This window comes from Chiloscyllium plagiosum, chromosome 6 (assembly GCF_004010195.1).
Source record: "Chiloscyllium plagiosum isolate BGI_BamShark_2017 chromosome 6, ASM401019v2, whole genome shotgun sequence".
In the NCBI taxonomy this organism is placed as follows: Eukaryota; Metazoa; Chordata; class Chondrichthyes; order Orectolobiformes; family Hemiscylliidae; genus Chiloscyllium; species Chiloscyllium plagiosum.
In genome coordinates this window covers 75,426,122-75,445,851 of record NC_057715.1, presented here as the reverse complement: position 1 = coordinate 75,445,851, position 19,730 = coordinate 75,426,122, and the positions used below count along the sequence as shown (strand labels likewise).

At 38.4% G+C, this 19,730-nt stretch overlaps 1 protein-coding gene across 1 annotated transcript in view; it reads right to left on the bottom strand.

The window, feature by feature from the left end:
- The window catches only part of LOC122550718 (probable ribonuclease ZC3H12C), a 76,933-nt gene that overhangs the window by 18,450 nt on the left and 38,753 nt on the right, over positions 1-19,730 (bottom strand). Inside the window, exons 2-4 of the mRNA XM_043691864.1 lie at positions 8,847-9,601; positions 5,524-5,663; positions 226-460 (exon numbers count right to left, since the gene is read on the bottom strand). Coding sequence (XP_043547799.1) covers positions 226-460; positions 5,524-5,663; positions 8,847-9,532 — 1,061 coding nt within the window. The 5' untranslated portion in view covers positions 9,533-9,601. The remainder of the gene's footprint in view (positions 1-225; positions 461-5,523; positions 5,664-8,846; positions 9,602-19,730) is intronic.

Here is a 19,730-nt window from a genome sequence, read left to right as displayed (position 1 = left end):
TATCTTGATCTACTGCCTTATTTTCCTTTAATCAATCTTCCCCAATGTGATACCCTTCCTCCTTTTAAAGCTCTTTACTTCCCTAGTAGCATGATTTGTTGGAACAGTGATCCTAGTATGGTTCAGTTGAGTCTATTCTAATTGTATAACCCAAATATTCCCAGTGCTAGTGCCCCATAGATTAGAACTTGCTTCTCCATACCAATCTTTGATGTGAATACTCACTTGTCATTAACAAAAGAATACATAAGCAATCTTTCATCTATGAATTTTTTCCATTCTGGCTTTTCATTCTGCAAATCCCTGTAGTTATCATTTGACACAATGATGCCATCGGATTCATAAGCCAATTTCACTATGAAGCGATCATCATAGCAAACCACTCTCCGCCCTTGTACCCGCCGGGATGGTGTGAAGACTAGAATTTTATCCTTTTCCAACTTGCGCAGGATTTCTTGATCTGTGAAAATAAAACAAAACATTTTGCATTTACTGAATCGTTACAGTATTTCAGAAATCAAAATTACATTTCTTGCTTCAAGGCATAACTTAGGATTTTGATAGCTATAGGATCATTTAGTCTCTAGGCCTACAGTAGCAGACTGAACTAACATTTTTTTTGAACAGTTAAATACAATTCAACATCTGCTCAAAAAATGGAATTGCAGCTATTTTGGAGGTGAAAGAGGAAAAGGCAGTAACTTAAATCATAATTTTCAAAACAAATACTTTCAGTTAAAAGAATTAGAACCCGGTGGAAAGAGATGTAGTTTAATTTGTGCCATAGTTGGAACAAGAAAGGACTACATGGTTCCATTTTACAAGAAGGATAGTAGAGATAGACTCACTGATCTATAGTTCCCTGATCTATCAGTGGGTGAGAAACTATAGGAGAAAACAGTGAAGGGGAAAATTAATCTCCATCTAGAGAGAGGCAAGGTTTGATCAGGGATAGTGAGCATGACTTTGTCAGGAGGTGGTCATGCCTAACAGATTTGGTGACATTTAGAGAAGATGACCAAGTGTGTGAATGAGGCTAGGGCAGTTAATGTAGTTCATGTGGATTTCAACTGGAGAAACTGATCAAGAAATTAAAAGCTCATGGAGTCCAGAGTAACTTGGCAAGATGGACCCAAGATTGTCTCCTATTACTGAGCCAGAGGGTCATAGTAGAAGGCTGTTTGTGTGACTTGATACAGGTGCAGTGGTGAATCACAGCATCATTGTTGGATCTCTTATTGCTTGCGATTTTCATAAATGATGCAGATGAGAAATTGGGAAGGATGTTAAGTTAGTTTATGGATGACAGAAGATCGGCCAGGTGGTTGACAGCAAGAAGGAAGATGCTAGGTTATAGCAGAATGTACATGGAATGGTCAGATGGGTAGATCAATGGAGAATTTAACCATGATAAGTGAGAGGCTATGCATTTTGGAAGAAGGAATAAAACATGGTTGTACTCAAAGAATGGCAACACCCTAGGAAGCTCAGAGCAAGAGGGGACTTTTGGGGTACTTGTCCACAGATCCCTGAATGTGGCTGGACAGATTAATAGGATGATTATGATGGCAAATGGCATGCTTGCTTTTCTCACTTATGGCAGAGATTACAAGAATTAGACAGATTATGTTGGAGCTGCACAGAACTTTGGTTAGGCCACAGTTGAAGTACTGTGTGCATTTCTCGTTACTAAATTGGAGGAGGGATGTGGTTGCACTGGAGGGGATGCAAAGGCAATTCATCAGGATGTTGCCTGGGATGGAGAACTTCAGCTATGAAGAGAAATTGGATAAGCCCGAGTTGTTTTCTTTGGAGCAGAAAATGCTCAGGGAGGACTTGATAGAGATATATAATCTTATGACTGTAGGTGGAAAGTAATTATCCTCTCATTGAAGGGTCAGTAACAATGGGACATAATTTTAAAGTGAAAGGTGGGAGCTCAGAAGCAATGAGAGGAAAAACATTTTCACCCACAAGGTGGGGAAGGTGTGGAATGTACTGTCTAGGACAGTAGTTGAGGCAGGAAACTTCACAACTTTAAAAAGGGTTTGGATGCATACTTGGAAGTGTCATATATTCAAGGCTACGGGCCTTGTGCAGGAAAGTAGGATAAATTTAGGTAGTTATATATTTTTAATGCTACAGACAAAAATAGATTCAAAAGCTTCTTCTATACTGCAAAATTCTATGCTTTGGAGATAATGAATACATTAGTTTTAATCTTCAAGAACTGCCTAGATTAGCCATGGATGGGGAAGACAGCAAATGTAATTCTTATATTCAAAGGAGGAGGGAGACAGAAAACATAACTATAGGCCAATTAATATGACGTCAGTATTTGATAAAAAATGTTTATTAGCATCACGGTTACTGGACACCTGACAAATATAACCAAGCACAGTGAATTTACCATTTGCAAATGGCTGTAACTAATAGTGTGGATAAGGCTGGTTTGGGCAGAGACAGGTGGATGCAGTGCATTTGACTAAGCCAAAACGGATAATTCCCTTAATCTTTTTGGAAACCCTGAGCAGGCAGATAAGTGTTGGTTTAAAATCTCATTTAAAAGACAGCCACTCCAAAAGTACAGTACTCCCAAATTATTGCACTAGTTATCTTGATCTTTGCATTCAAACTCTGAAGTAAAACCTGAACTTGGAACTTCGTGGTTGAGAACTGAGCCACAATTCGCATCAGGACAGGGTTTAATGGGTTTTGGATACTAGAGGCATTAAAGAGTACATATAGAGAAGGTGGAGAGGAAGGATATCATTAAGCTGGAGAAGATTCATAAGAGATTTACCAGGATGTTGACGGGTATGAAAGGTTTGAGTTATAAAGAAAGGCTGGATCGGCTGGGACTCTTTTCACTCGGGCATAGGAAGTTGAGAGATGACCTGATAGAGTTAATGGTAATTTTCTTTTCCCTAGGATCAGAAATTTCAAGGCTGAGTGCACACTTTTAAAGAAGAGAGGAGAAAGATTGAAAAAAAACAATTTTTCTTTTATACAGAGGGCAGTTCGCATGTGGAATTAACTTCCTGAGGGAGTGGTGGATGTGGGTACAATTTTAATGTTTAAAAAGACATTTGGCTAAGTACATGGATAGGAAATGGTCGGAGGAACATGGGCCAGGAGCAGGCAGGTGAGACTAGTTTAATTTGGGATTATGGTCAGCATGGACCGCTTGGACTGAAGGGTTGGTTTCCTGCTGTATGACTCAATGTCTCTATGTGATACAAAAAGAAAATTCAGCATACAACTGTCTCCATTTCCTAGGCTCTTAAAGAAAACGTATACAAGCTGACTTTCATTTTCAAAACATCAACCAAAACTTCTGTCCACAAATAGAAATGGAAAATGTTGTTATTGAATAACGTAGCAGTTTTGTTTGTACTAACTTCAGAAATTAAGTAGTGCTATAATGAAATGTCATTGACCCTAAATATATTCAGAGTTTCTAATGTTGTCAACCTGTGATGATTTCATAATGAAACGCTACATTGCACATTACTCTTTACTACTCAGACAATTTAATAGCTTATCAGCCTTTTGTGTCCTTAGATTAGCATTTCATATATGTCAACATGAAGATGAAAGTTTGAGAGATCAAGAACTGTAGAATGCTCATTTTGTGCTTACGGCAAAATGGTTGCAGAATTACTCTCTAGAAATTTAAAGTGAAGTTTTAAGCTCCCTAATCAAAATGCTTCTCCAGTGTTTGGTTATTTTCGAAGCAAAGTGCACTTTGGTAGTTAACCAAATGTGAATAATGTCCAAATATTCAAAAATGAAATTAAAGGAAACTGGGTGCAGGTAAACTTACAAACCTAAGGGATTGCTCTGTATGGAATAACAGACTGACAAGACAATTTGTGTATATCTAATTTGAAAGCATCAAAGGCCTGAAAAGAATACAAACCTCAGTTGGTGGTTATATCGAGGGGACTTCTTATTTGCTCTGATGTTAAAAAGACTCAGATACAAAATAACATTCCTTAAACTGGAAGAATTAGCACACTGTTATTGTCAGAAACGGAACTGAAATCCCCACTTCTCCCCATTTGTCTGCAATGTAATTTAGCTAAGGCCGATGTGCTTCCAAATCACCAGTGCATGGTCAACTTACAAAACAGCCTTTCAGATTTAGATAAGTATTAACATCTCACACTCACCCAACAATGATCTGTTTCTATGCCAAACACACAACAGATACCAAAGAAAGATACAATTAAAGAAAGGAGTACATTTCCATCAAATGTTAAAAATAAAACAGAATAGTTAACAATTCATATGTCTTTAAGAATCCAGTGCAGGATAGAGCCTTCCCTTTCTGGGGCTGAAGTTCAGATGGCTGAGTTCAGAATTCAGATACATTATAAAAGGTTCCTTTAAAGGTTCCTGTTCAGCAGTTGCTTGTAACTTGGGATCTAACTTCTTTGCTAGCAAACTCAGGAGTTTCCAAACAAGCTCATGGTGCCTCCCAATTTTTAAAAAGGCCAAATAACACAGCCTGTTCTCTGCAGTTGTGATCGTACTGATATTAATTTGCAGACTGTCCAATAAAGGAGGGAACTTTCCTCACTCTGAATTTGAAGTTCAGCTAAGTTCAGATGGATGAGGGCAGAATCTGGGAGGCTTCGTAGGTTCTTTTGAAGTTTATTCATCAAGTGCTGTGGACAAATCCTATAGCTCTTGCTACTGAAGGGCCATATTCTTTGCGGACAAAGTCAGAAGCATTTGGAATGGGTTCAAGGAGACTTTTTTTTAAATTACAAGCCTCAGTTCTTGAAAAGGCCAGACAGCACAGCCTTTTCTCTGCAGTTGTGATGTTGTTGATGTTCGTTTGGAGACTGCTTCCATGCAGACTGAGGTTTGTTATAAAGAGGATATCAAAATTACTGTAGTTTTGATCACATTATGAATTGCCACTGATGCATAATGCAAGGTAACAGTAACAGTGCAATTTCAACCACAAAGTCAAAACATTATTGATAAGCAATAGACGGTAGATTGATGTCTTTAGATTTACCACCCCTCATTTATACCTAGGTAGAGTTTGAGACAAAGAAATTCTTGCTTATGTGTCTGGGATTTGGAGCAACCCTTTACAAGTACAGATATGAAATTTCACAGAAGGTGCCGCACATTATAATTCACACTGGAAATTTCTAGAAGCTTGAACATGGTTGCAGCCACAAAAGTCAGTTGACCTCATAGGAGCCATTTTTCACTTCCATCAGAGTCTGTTTTTAAAAAAGAGAATATAGTTTGGAAGGTATTAAAAGCATTTCATGCCTGCATGGGCATTGCAATACTTTGGTTCAATACGGAACTAAAGTTGCAAAAGCAGTCAGAAAAAATACTGAGCCAATTGATCTAATACAGAAAGAAAATAAGTTGCTACTTCATGGGTGGAATTTTTATACATAAGACTTTGTGTACTGCTAATCCATCAGCAGCAATATTACTGGCAATATTTATTCACTAATTCAAACCAATTGAGTCATTAAAATAAGTTACCCGTGATGAGGGCATCAGGCCTTGACTGTTCCTTCCTCCAGGCAGGCACAAACACAGTGATATCTTTATGACTTCTTTCCAAAAACCAGTCCACTGCTAACTTAATACCTCGACAGGAGAACACTTCCTTGTTACCATGACTGCAAAAAATAAAAGTGAATCTTAAAACCAGATATTTAATATCATTTTTTCCCCAGTTATGTCAAAATAAAAATCAGCAAGTTAGAGGTAGTACTACAAAAAGTGAATTAAAATTTGTCAAAAAGCATCTTTATATACTGAAACATAAACATAGAAAATGAAGCACAGATAAAAGTAACAATGGACTTTAATGTAAATTATGAAGGTAGATTTAAACCATCGTGAAAAGTTGATTGTTCAGGAGGGGAAGGATTAAAAACAAAGTGAAAAACTATTCTGAATTACAGCACAGATGCTGTCATTTGATTTATGGTACTTGCGCCAATTCTCACTCTTCAAATCAAATCAGCCTAGTCTCAATTCTTTACCCTTTCTCAAATCTTATATTTCAACTCTCTTAATATTAGGTCTCAATCACTATAAGTAAAGCATGTTCCAATACTACCAAGAGCATTTTAATATAATGGAAAAGTGACAGTGTTAACATCCCTTTAAGTAAGTGGTTCAACAAACAACCAGAACAATCACAGTTACTTATGACTTTAAATCATTTTCACAATCTTAAAATTTCAACCTTAAACTATTCAGTTTCAGAAGGAAAGACTCAATTTCTTTGAATATCTCTTCATAACTATTACTTCTAATTCTTTAATATTAATCCCACAAATTTCACTCATATCCTTCTCATAGGTCAAAAATCCTTCCTGTAATAGGGTGCCTGCAAGTGTGTACATGATAGTAAAAAAACAGCCTAACTAATGTATTTAACCATTCCTTTTATAATCGATGACGTCATGCACAAATCACAGAAACACTCGGACTTTTCTTTTTAAATTGTTTTTCTACAAAACGCCACCTGGAAAGATTTCTTGCAGATGACTGAAAATAGATAGTGACACCCCCAGGGTTAAATTCTGGGGCCACTTCTGTTCCTTAAGTATACTAATGGTTTGAATATAGACCTTTAGAATGAATTCTCACATGCATTAGTAGACCGTGGTATGTTGTTGTTGTATGTCCATTCCTAACTTGTCACAAGTCCAATTCACTGATACCTGTACTCACTGACCTACCTTGTGTATTTGTCTAACCAGGAGTTGGAGTTCTACGACTACTGCAGAAGAAGGATAATTTACATCTGGGGACTTTTTATTCAAATGAGGAAAGGTCCCAGGAAATTGCAGAATTTTAGGTCAAGTCTTTTGCTATTGAATCATAAGACCATAAGAAATAGGTGTGGAAGGAAGGTCATTCGGCCCATCGAGTCCACTCTGCCATTCAATCGTGGTTGATGGGCATTTCAATGCCACTTAACCATACTTTTCTCATATCCCTTAATTCCTTGCGAGCATTCGTCAGAACAGGAGAGGGGATGGCAACCAGTTGAAATCATTGAGGAATTTTTTTTAAGAAAGCATACTTTTAAATGTAAAAATATAAATTCAAAAAGGCAGTGTCTCTAAACTTCACCCAAAAAAGGCACCAGTATTTTATGGTTTCAGCATTCAGTTCTCTGAGTTTTTGTGTACTGATATACTATAAAATTATTTTTATAAAACTATCAACAGTTTGTTACTAAGTTAATGTAATTACTTTATCGTCATAAAATGACCATAGTCAAGCTTAACATGATTTTTGAACGCTGTGTCAAGCCTTTTTTTTGGAAGTGATTGGTCAAATTAGATAGTTACATAGATCTGCATGTATGCAACATGCTAAATCCACTGTTATTTCAGTTAAAAGCCAAGCCATTGTATTTAAAAACAGTATACCACTGTACATCTAACCTTTGAAAGAGCATGGAACCTAGCAACAATTCCAGATGATTGGTTTGATGAATTTCACTTTTCATTGCTGCAGTCAAACACAACATTTAAATGTCCACTCCATACTTCCTTTGGAGCATCTCTGATACTCTTGCTCAACCTGGAACCCTCGCATCTGGCTTCTTATCTTACAAGCGAGTTTTGAGAAGATTTATATCTTACTGACGAGCAGGTATCAGCTGCCGTAATTTCTCTATTCCCCTCAACCAATTTCATCCAACTCCCTCTGTACTGGTTGTAATCTGCACTTCCAGATGTAACCCTGACTGTCATCAAACCTGCTGACAAGGGTTGTGCCACCTTTGCTGCTTTTACAATAGTTATTAAAAGTAGGTTTGGAGTGATGAAAATAAAAGATTAGAAAAAAATCCTCAGGCCTGCACAGTTAATTACCAATTGGTAAAGAATCACAGTAATATAGCCAAGATACACAGATGGAAAACTTATTGAGACAAGAGAAACAATTTTAAATCACAAATTTTGCTAATATAATTAACTTGGTGCAGACTTTAAAAATCTGTAAACCTAAATATTATCTATAAATTGATTATTGAAATATTTTCTCTGTCTCTAGCTCCCACAGTCCATTTTGAGAGTAACTGTGGCACAAGTCAGAAGTCTGCAGCTGTTATTCTGAATATCCTAATGTCAGCAAAAATTCAATTTGGGTTTGGTACTCTGCCCTCCTCAGTTGGTCTGAAATCTTCTTTTGGCTTTCAGCATCTATTTTAAGATCCTGTAAAATCTAACTGTACTTAAGTACACTTTGACAAATAGGAAAAAAAACCCAGAAGCCTTAAAAAACAAACGTTCTAATATGGTATTTGCTCCTCAAAATCAAATGTCACTTTTTTTTGAACAGCAATGTAACTTATTGGCAGCACAGAGGAAAAGAAAGCATGCTGCACAATGAACTGCACCTTCATGCATGTCAAGGAGTTCAGAGACTGCAAAACTAAAATCAAAATTTAGTGAAAACTGGAATTGCAAAGTTAAGCTGATTCAAAATCATTTATTTGAAAAACTAATAATTTCCATATATGGCAGTTAAGAGATAATATTGCAGATGTAGTTAGTGATGGTCAAGATTCAAATAATAGTTTTCATGTATCCATCTTCCAAGCTTTAACAACAAAAAGCCTAATTAAAGGGTCTAATATAGCTATTCACTTGTGAAATGGCTTGATATCATTTTTTGTTAGTAGCAGAATACTATGCTTCCCTCTTCTGCTGTACCATCATCCCTCAGGACAAACCTTACTTTAAACTAATAGTTCTGATTGGCAATTCAATATTCTACAGTTACAGCTACCACAGTCTGGGAGGCAAGGAGAAGCACACAATATTTCCACTCACCTCATTGCCACATTACTACCATCAATGACCACAGGCTTTAGATTATCACCATCATCCACCAATTCTTCTATAGGAGAGTCAGATCTTTGCGAATCTGTTGAAGTTGTATCACGTGGAGTCATAGTTCCAGGGTTACTTGTGCCACAGGAAGTATCAGAATCAAGTTTATTCCCCAGCTTAACAAGTTCGCCTAGCATATCATTTGGAAGAGCATCTGTTCCCAATTTATTTAGGACAAGCTGTACCTGCTCTTCAGAATATCCAAGTTTCAGTGCAAACTCCATTTTGGTTTTGTAGTCTTTATCATCATCAGTTGATCTTAAATCTTGCTTTGGTTTTGGTTCACCATCTATTTTGAAATCCTGTAGAACCTCAGTGCATTTTAGTAGATTTGATTCTAAGCCTGGTGATCTACAAAGCTGTTGATGAGCTTTATTTAAAGGACCAGCCTCCAACATGGCAATTCCCTGTTGCTCCAATTCATTGTCTGAATCCAAGTTGTCAGAGTCTTGCATTATCCACTCAACAGCATTCTCTGTAGTAGAGTACCCTTTATCCATTGCTGTATTTTCCACCATTGACCAAGATGTTATCACATGTAGCAGTTTGTCAGTGCTTTCCACATTGAGATGTAGCAGTCCCAGAACAAAGTTGTTCTCATGCACAGTATGATCATTTAAACCCATGAACTTGTTGCTTGTATGTGTAGTCAATCCTGAAGTTTTGCATGTTTGAATATGTAACAGGCTGTGTTTCTAGACAGTGGGAAATAAAAAGAATTACAATATGCTTGTTCATTACCTCAAGAAAGTGTAAAGCTAACCAAATCCTTCAAATTAGACAAATTTAGATCAGGTTGTTTTCTCCAACAGTTATTTCATTTCTTTCATGGCATTAGGTACCCCGATGCAAGAAATGTAGAGGTCTATACCACTTTTGTTTGGACCCTGACCTTTCCAATGAATGTTTTAGTCTAGAGATTTGCACTGCACAGCAGTGAACAACTTGTTAGAAAGTAGGTATTCCTTTATCACTGAGGATTCAAATACCCTCACCAGTGGGGAAATGTATCTTTAAGCTGGAAACAAATCATACACCTACAGGAGCACTGTAATTAGAAGTAGCCACACAACTCGGTGCATTTTATCTCTTTGTTGAGGTTAGAAAATTGAGATCAGAAGTTTTTGCTACTGTTTTTGGTGTCAACACTGTACCGTAGCTTATCAAATGACTAGTCTCCTATTTCATTGCAACATATTATGCAACTGCACATCATGGACGTCAACAGGTCATTCGGACACTATTGAATTAAGACACACCTGCTTCTTCCTGACCCTGCCCAGAAAATCGTGACTTCTGCACTCCCGGTGCAAATGATGCCTAATTCCTATGCACTAGCACCATGCAAACAAGCAGATGCTTTTAATGCGCTAGCATATACCAGTGCAAATATATGAGCTGTGCAAATGTAGCAGGCATTCAGATCACAGCAAGAGGATGTTTTGCTTCAATAGATATCAAGGGAGAAACCTATGGTTGTGTATATGTTATTGAAACTCAGTAACAGAATTTCAAATATATTAATTTACTCATCACACAACTAAACCTGTAGTGTACTGAAACTTCAATCGTCATCAACTGACATTGTAAAAACAATCCTTTTAAGGTTTGTTCATAAACACACCAGTAATTTAAATTATAGCCGTCAGTTAGAAAGTATTTTTGCCTCGTGAAAAAAATCATTTTTAGGCTGTAGTAAATTTATATTATAGCTGCAACATCACCGCAGAGGTTTCTGTTTTGGATCTCCTTAACAATTTGGAGATATTTTCTACATTAGTCTATTCAGGCATGTTATTACACATTTCAGGAGCGGGTGGGACCTGAACGTGGAATTCCTGGCCCAGAAATAGGAACACAAACAGTGTACCACAGGAGATCCCCAAGCAGTTTGTATACTTTGGATTAAAAATGACATTTCAGATTCCATTAGCAAGCAAGTAAGCAACCTTAAGAGCTTAAGAAAAATCAACTTGAAACTGAAGTCACTGGTTCTAATATGTCAAGGCCATCAAGAATTTTCCAGTTTTGTGAAGTGGTTACATATTTCATAAAATTTAAAATAAGAGGTAATATCTAATATGCAAAGATATATTTTTCCCAAAAGCAGCTAAATGAATTTAGAGTGTAAACAAGGAAAATCAAGCAACTTTCACTTCAAAGTTTTAAGAAAAAGTGATAACATCTCTGCAAGGCATTCTGGACCATTAATAAGCATTGCATAATATAAATGCAAGTTGCCAGTGTAGAATGATAAGACCATATTCTTTTGCTAAATAGCTCTCCCTTAATTAAACGCTCACCTCACTGGAACACAAACAATACTTTCAGTAATCAATTTAAAATTGAAAAGAGAGAGTATACCATGTTGAAGAACATATAAAGCTGTAAAATAGAAAATCACAGAATCATAGAAACCCTACAATGCAGAAAGAAGCCATTTCAGCCCATCAAGACTTACCAACCCTCCGAACAGCACCCCACCCAGAACCACTCCAGCTCCGTAACCCCGCATGGCACTATTACCATGGTTAGCCCACCTAACCTGCACATATCTGGACACTAAGGGGCAATTTTTAGCATGGCCAATCTACCTCATTTGCTTTGGACTATGGGAGGAAACCAGAGTACCCGGAGGAAACACATGGAGACACGAGGAGAACATGCAAACTCTACACAGTCGCATAAGGCTGAAATCAAACCTGGGTCATAGAACATAGAGCAATACAGCACAGAACAGGCCCTTCGGCCCACGATGTTGTGCCGAACATTTGTCCTAGCTTAAGCACCCATCCATGTACCTATCCAATTGCCGCTTAAAGGTCACCAAAGATTGTGACTCTGCCACTCCCACAGGCAGCGCTTCTCCATTTCAGGCAACATGCTGGTAAATCTTCTCTGCACCCTCTCCAAAGCTTCCACATCTTTCCTAAAGTGAGGCGACCAGAACTGCACATAGTACTCCAAATGTGGCCTAACCAAAGTCCTGTACAGTTGCAACATCACTTCACGACTCTTGAATTCAATCCCTCTGCTAATGAACGCTAATACACCATAGGCCTTCTTACAAGCTCTATCCACCTGAGTGGAGAAAGTGAGGTCTGCAGATGCTGGAGATCAGAGATGGAAATCTGTTGCTGGAAAAACGCAGCAGGTCAGGCAGCATCTAGGGAACAGGAGAATCGACGTTTCGGGCATTAGCCCTTCTTCAGGAATCTTCATCAAACAGAAGAACACACCCATATTTGGATGTTGCTGGGACAGGAGGGTTTGAGCCATAGGGAGACACAGGCTAGGGCTATTTTCCCAGGAAATGTCAGCGGTTGACCATATAGAGGTTTATAAAATCATGCGAGGCATGGATAGGGTGAATAGCCAAAGGTATTTTTCCCAGGGTAGGGGAATCCAAAACTAGAGGGAATAGGATTAAGGGAAAGAGGAAAGATTTAAAAGCAATCTAAGGGACAACTTTTGCACATAGAGGATAGTGCATATCTGGAATGAGCTGCCAGAGGAAGTGATGGGCCCTGGTACAATAACAACATTTTAAAGGCATCTGGATGGCTACATGAATAGGAAAAGGAATAAAAAAAAAGGATATGGGCCAAATACTGGCCAATGAGAATAGATTGTTTTAGAATACGTGGTCAGCACAGACAAGTTGGACTAAAGCATCCGCTTCTATGCTATAGAACTTTGTCTCTATGAAGACACTACAATACCTACATAAAAACGAGAAGATTTGCACATTTAAATCAAATTAATATAAATTCTTTAAAAATACTTTCAACACCAAAACAGGAGACAACAGCACCGGCAAATTAAAGCTTCTTCAAACATAAGTAGAGTCTGGTATGGTTGAAAAAAAAAATCAGCAATCAGATTACAAACAGCACAGCTTTTTTAAGTGATGAAATTCAAAGATTTACATCGTAACAGAAGCCATTTGGCCCATCCTAACCAAACTGACCAAACAGACGTATTCAACCATATTAAAGCCTCTATCTCTTGGTCCAAAGTCTAGTGGATTACAGGACCTCCAAAATGAGATTTTCTGCTTTTACCTTTCTGGCACTTGCTTCTAAACCCTGGCAAACTTATGAAAAAAAATGACAATTTCTCATTTCAAGCTTAATTCCCATTGAAATAAAGGCCCACACTCCATAATGTTTTGTTAGAGTTGTATGGAATATTGGCAAGGTCACCCCGGATTTCTGCATATCATTTTGGTCTTCTCAGTTAAGAAAGGATATGAATTTATTAGATTTAGAGAAGGTTCACTTGGGTGATATACCTGGAAAGAGTGCAGAGATTGTGCCTCGGTTCACTGCTAATGAGAAGTAATCTTAGTGAAAAATATTAATGTCCTCTGCAATCACCAAACTCTATCTCACTAACTTTAATTTCTGCTGATCCTCCCTGACACCATGCTGCCATGGTTGAAATCAGGATTGGAGAGTTGTAACAAACACCAATATGGGGGCCTTGATAGCATACCTTTATGTATGCAAACACAAGGAGCTGAACATCCACTTTTGAATGAATATGTTTGCACCAGAGAGAGCATGGACTTCATCAGTAAATAGGTGGTAAATAGAAAGAATAAGGATTTTTTTGCCTATAAGTCTCAGTCAACTTGTACAGAAGTCCTACTGTTAGTCAAGTATATAGGGTAACTGGATATTTGCTGTTTAAACTTCAATGGATTTTATAAAGGGATTTTTAATTAAGAGTCAAATGCTTCGGTCATGTTTGTGAATGCACTATAGAATCTGGCGGTGCTCTTGAAATTTTTCTTGCATTTGCCTGACAGAGATCATGTCAGAGATTCCTCTTGAAGGTGTAACTTTGTACTGTGTCTTTGGGAGGGGCTTTCACCAGCTACAAGGAGGAAACAATTCAGGAGAATGTGTTACTGAAGTAGCCCTGAAGAAGGGTTACACCCGAAATGTCGACTTCTTCAGCTCCTGATGCTGCCTGGCTTACTGTGTTCTTCCTGCCTCCTGTCTATGGTTGAATGGCCTACTTATGGCAGTATCTTCTTTCCCTATTACCTGTATTTTGTTTTATTAATTTACAAGGTCTTTCAAGGTTTCTGTGAAGATCACAAAGACTCAAATCATTCCATGCTGTACTTTTCTGCAGTCTTTCTCCATTTAAAATTCTGCTCCCCTATTCTTCCTTCACATTTTCTCCCATTTTTTCCCATCTACATTGTCTTTACCTTCTCAATGTCTGTAATCCTATTCCATTAGTTAGGTAAAATCAACATTCCGTGCTAACATGCTACCTCCAAAACTATGGGCTCCTAACTCAAATAAAAAGTTTATTACAATAAGTCATACAATAAATGTAATGAGTAACCTCTATAGCAAAACCTCAACACAGGTCTCTTAAAATTCTCAAATAGAAATTTGTGTCAGGTAAACTGCAAAATTCTGTGTGGAAATCCTCCCAGCAGTTTCTTTTAAAAAGTTGTACAAGCATTCCTAATTAATTATTTAGTTTAAAATACTGAAGTTAATATTCAGAACATTTCTACAAAGACTTACATTTATTGACCCACTTAGAGTAACTCAAAGAATACCGCAAATGGCTTGCATTCCTTCCTGCTTATTACCAGTCAAACCTTTAGTTCAGCATCTAGTTCTCATTTAGTGATGAATTGTTACTCCTTTCAAAGTCTACCACACTTACTAGAATTCAACATAGAATTTTTGTACTGAGGTTGAATTAGAAAAGCTCTTTCAAAGAATATGCATAAAGCTGAAGATGTACACTACTGCATACTGTATCTGAAATGCTCATCTTATGATCTGATCCTATTTGTCAACATTACTGACGAATCATAACCATGCCAGCAGCAACACTTATCTAGCTGTCTAATGTAAAAATGCCGTTTACTATTGGAAGATCAGTTGCAACCAATTTTAGGTAGCTTTGAAGCATTAAATCATGGCTAATCTTCGTGGCATCACCATTTGCTGTATTATATATTACTGAAGCTCTCACTTCAGCTAAATCAAAATCACCCACGCTAAATTTAAAGCTGGTACATCAAGTGATATAGAAATCACCCCACTGGTGCCAAAGGTGTAAGTGCACACATGATTATCCATCTGGGAAATTAGGAACAGGAACAGGTCATTCAGCCCCTTGTGCCTGTTTCACCTTCAATGAATCACAGTTAATCGGTTGGCCCAAGTCCACGTATCTGCCTTTGGCCCTTATCCCCGAATACAATTAGATAATCTCACAAACAAGTTGACTTTCTAATTTACTCATGGCTTGTAGGCAATACCACAACATGTTTCAAATCATAAAGTATGAATATCCATAAATATGTACATATAATACTCTCAACAAAATAGATCACCATAAGGCAATCTGTATATTGTGTAGAGGAAAGTGATTAAGACTAGAACAGAGGTTCCAAAATCATTGGATATGACTGCAGGGTAAGCAATTTGGGTCATGGCCAGGATTGGCTTCAAGCTTTCATCATATGCACATGCCTGATTCTTTTGCCTCTAGCCGTGGTGCAGCAGGGAACGGATTGAATTAGAAGGGAATGAATTCTGAGGTCTCATCTCTGGCTGCGATGTGTGCACCCAACTGTCACAAACAAGTTCTTAAGTATGACAAAGATTTCCTCAAGTGTGGGTTAATTTGCATTTTCACCAAATCCAAAGTGCAGCCAAAGTGCCTAAATTGTCTCTAAGTGCTGTCAAGTGAAAGCATGAAGTCAAATAAACCTAAGTGGCACTTGAAAACTCTATAAGGAATATATTGGAAAAATGCTCATGGTTTCCAATGACAAAGAGAGACGGTTCATATTAAGTGCACCTGAGATGTTTCTGTAATAGCTGAAAGAACACCTTTTGAGGTGAGCTTTGCACCAAAGACAATTCAAAAGGAGTAGAGAACGAAAATGTTCCCTTTGATTGCAAAGTTGGATCTTATACTAATAGGGCTCAAGCCACAGCATGCCACAAAATAAACCTGTTTATCTTAGGAAATGAAGTTTCTCCCTCTGCTCTTTGGACTCTGTATGATTCACAGCGAACAACTCGAAACCAAAGAACTAAATACAGAACAAGGTGAGAAATTGCAGTGGGTCACATCAATTGAGATTTGCATTAAGTCTCACTCGCTTCTTGCATGTGAAACTTGCGTGAAGACAGTGGTGTCTGACCATGATGTTTCATTGTTTCCCAAAAAGGTCCACTGGCTGTCAAAAGAAAGGGTACAAGTTTTTGAATTGTTGTGCAAGCCACTTGTTTTTAAATGGACTGCACAAGAATAGATGTTATTGTTTTTCCTCAGTGTCGAAAATCAGATTTGCCTCCTTTCTAATTTCAAAGAAGTATAGCATTCATGAAGAAAATTACATTTTGAAGAGTTGTATGATGTTAATTTCGACTCTTTCACCCAACTTGGTGCCTGATCATGAAATTGGAGTATCCCACTGTCAACGACCAGATATTTCAGCTACTTGGAGGCATATGCTATATCCTTTTCCTCTAACTTGGACGACAAAATTTGATTGGGTCCAAAACCCTCTTCAATGTCAGTCTGAAGACCTAAATTTGACTACTGTTGAAACTGAAAGACTGACAAATTAATTGCATTCAATTTTTACAAGAAAAATCTATTTTCAAAGTTTCACTGAAATAAGTTAAAAACCACACACAACATCAGGTTATAGTCCAACAGGTTTAATTGGAAGCACACTAGCTTTCAGAGCGACGCTCCTTCATCAGGTGCGCCTACATCAGAGTGTCGCTCCGAAAGCTAGTGTGCTTCCAATTAAACCTGTTAGGCTATAACCTGGTGTTGTGTGATTTTTAACTTTGTACACCCCAGTCCAACACCGGCATCTCCAAATCATCACTGAAAGAAAACTGATTCAGCATGAAGACCCCCAGTCACCTTGACATCACATAACACACACCAAATATGCTCATTCCTTTTGCCAGCATTATGAGAGAGAAATAGGGTTTAGAGCACTTGTCTACCTCAAATCTAGATATCAATCAACTCTGAGCATCTAATCTCTGATCACTCTATGCTTTTTTGTTTTTCTTTTTACTTGTTTGTAGGATACAGACTTCACTGCCTGGCCCAGGTTTTTTGCCCATCCCCTCCATTATGCCATTACGCCTCAATTCAAAATGGCTTCCTAGGCCCATTTGAGGGTAATTAAGTGCAGGCCAGACAAGGTAAGGTCAAACAGCAATACTGGAGGGGATGTTGGGAACCCTTACTCTTGGATCCAGGTTCAAGTCCCACCTCTCCAGAGGTATCTAATAACATCTCAACAAGTTGATTAAAAAAAAAGTAAATACAAAAGGCATTAGTAAACCAGATGAGTTTTTAATGACATTTGTCAGAATAATAGGACATTTAAGTAGGGTCATTATGCCCATCTTGTCTGAGCCATGTAACTATTAGCTGGTGATCATGTTTTTCCCCTATTTATTGAACTCAAATTCTTACCAACTGCCATGAGATTCAAACCCATGCCATCATAACATTAACTTGGGGTTGAGAACTCCAATCAAAGACTACTGGATATATGTGTGCGAGTGAACACAAACTCTTGGAGCCCACTGGACCCAATTTACAGAACAGTTTGAGTTTCAGACAGAAGGAAGTAAAGAGTCAGCTCATTTTCACTAACAGTTCAGTCATCTTCTTTAATGGAGGACTACCTCTCAACTGTGTCTGGCCCGCCTCTCCCCATTATGCTCTCACCCCATTCGATCTCTATTATCCTCACTTTCCATCCATAAGTCCCCACATTCAAACGATCATCCATGGTTTCTACCACCTCCAAACACAACTTCTCCTTCCCTCCACTGTCAGCATTCTACAGGGACCATTCATCTCATTACTATCCACGGCTCCAAACACATCTTCCAGGTGAAGCAGTGTTTTGTTTGTACCTCTTACAATTTGGTCTATTGCATTCACTGCTCACAACATAGGCTTAGTGACCACTTAACGGAACGGTTCTGCCCGCAGAACAACCCTGACCTTCCAGTTGCTTGTCATTCAAATAAAACATCTTGCTGTCTTGCTAACATTTCTGTCTTGAGTTGCTACATGTTCCAATGAAGTACAACACAAGCTCAAGGAATTAAGTCCCCACTTTCCCCTTAGATACTTTACAGAAATTCCCGCCCTCCCCCCTCCAAATCCTTGCCCAATTTATACTGCTCTTAGTAGAAAGGATCCATTCTCTCCCTTTCACACCTTAATTTATACACATTTTACATCGATGTTTGCACTGGGCCTCTACACCTTCTGCTCCCTTGAAATCAAAACATATTTCTGGAAATACTCACTGAAAATACCATCCTCTGCCTCTATCTAAACTCGAATAAACAGTTCTCAAACCTCTTTCTATTCTGAAGAATCATACTGGATTTGAAACATTACCTCTGTTTCTCTCTTCACAGATGCTGCCGGACCTGCTGAGTTTGCCTAGTACTGGCATTAAGAATGCCTTGATATTGACAAATCAGGAAGAAACCCAGAAAAAGTCATCTTCTTGAAGGACATTTTTGGAATAAGATTTTAAATAGAACATAGAAAAGTACAGCACAGAACAGGCCCTTCGGCCCACGATGTTGTGCAGAGGACTATTCCTAACCTAAAATAAAATATGCTAACCTAAATTAAAATAACCTAACCTACTCACCCCTCAATTCGCTGCTGTCCATGTGTATGTCCAGCAGTCACTTAAATGTCCCTAATGACTCTGCTTCCACCACCACCGCTGGCAAGGCATTCCATGCATTCGCAACTCCCTGCGTAAAGAATCTACCTCTGGAGTCTCCTCTATACCATTCTCCTAGTATCTTTAAACTATGACCACTCATGCAGTCAATTCTGCACTGGGGAAAAGTCTCCGGCTATTGACTCTATCCATGCCTCTCATTACCTTGCATACCTCAATCAGATCACCTCTCTTCCTCCTCCTCGCCAGAGAGGAAAGTCCAAGCTTAGGCAACCTTTCTTCGTAAGACTACCCCTCCAGTTAAGACAGCATCCTGGTAAATCTTCTTTCCACCCTCTCCAAATCCTCCGTATCTCTCCTATAATAGGGCGACCAGAACTGGACACAATATTCTAATTGTGGTCTCACCAGGGATTTGTAGAGCTGCAGCAAAACCTCGGGGGTCTTAAACTCGATCCCCCTATTAATGAAAGTCAAAACACTATATGCTTTCTTAACAACCCTATCCACTTTGAGGGATCTATGCACTTGAACACCAAGAGCCCTTTGTTCCTCCATACTGCCAAGAATCCTGTCTTTAATCCTATATTAAGCATTAGAGTTTGACCTTCCAAAATGCATCTCTTCACATTTATCATAGAATATGGAAGATATAGACTGTAGGGGAAATAGATGGTGACATCTTGCAAAATGTCCAGATTACAGAAGAGGAAGTGCTGGATGTCTTGAAACGGTTAAAGGTGGATAAATCCCCAGGACCTGATCAGGTGTACCCGAGAACTCTGTGGGAAGCTAAAGAAGTGATTGCAGGGCCTCTTGCTGAGATATTTGTATCATCGATAGTCACAGGTGAGGTGCCGGAAGACTGGAGGTTGGCAAACGTGGTGCCACTGTTTAAGAAGGGCGGTAAAGACAAGCCAGGGAACTATAGACCAATGAGCCTGACCTCAGTGGTGGGCAAGTAGTTGGAGGGAATCCTGAGGGACAGGATGTACATATATTTGGAAAGGCAAGGACTGATTAGGGATAGTCAACATGGCTTTGTGCGTGGGAAATCATATCTCACAAACTTGATTGAG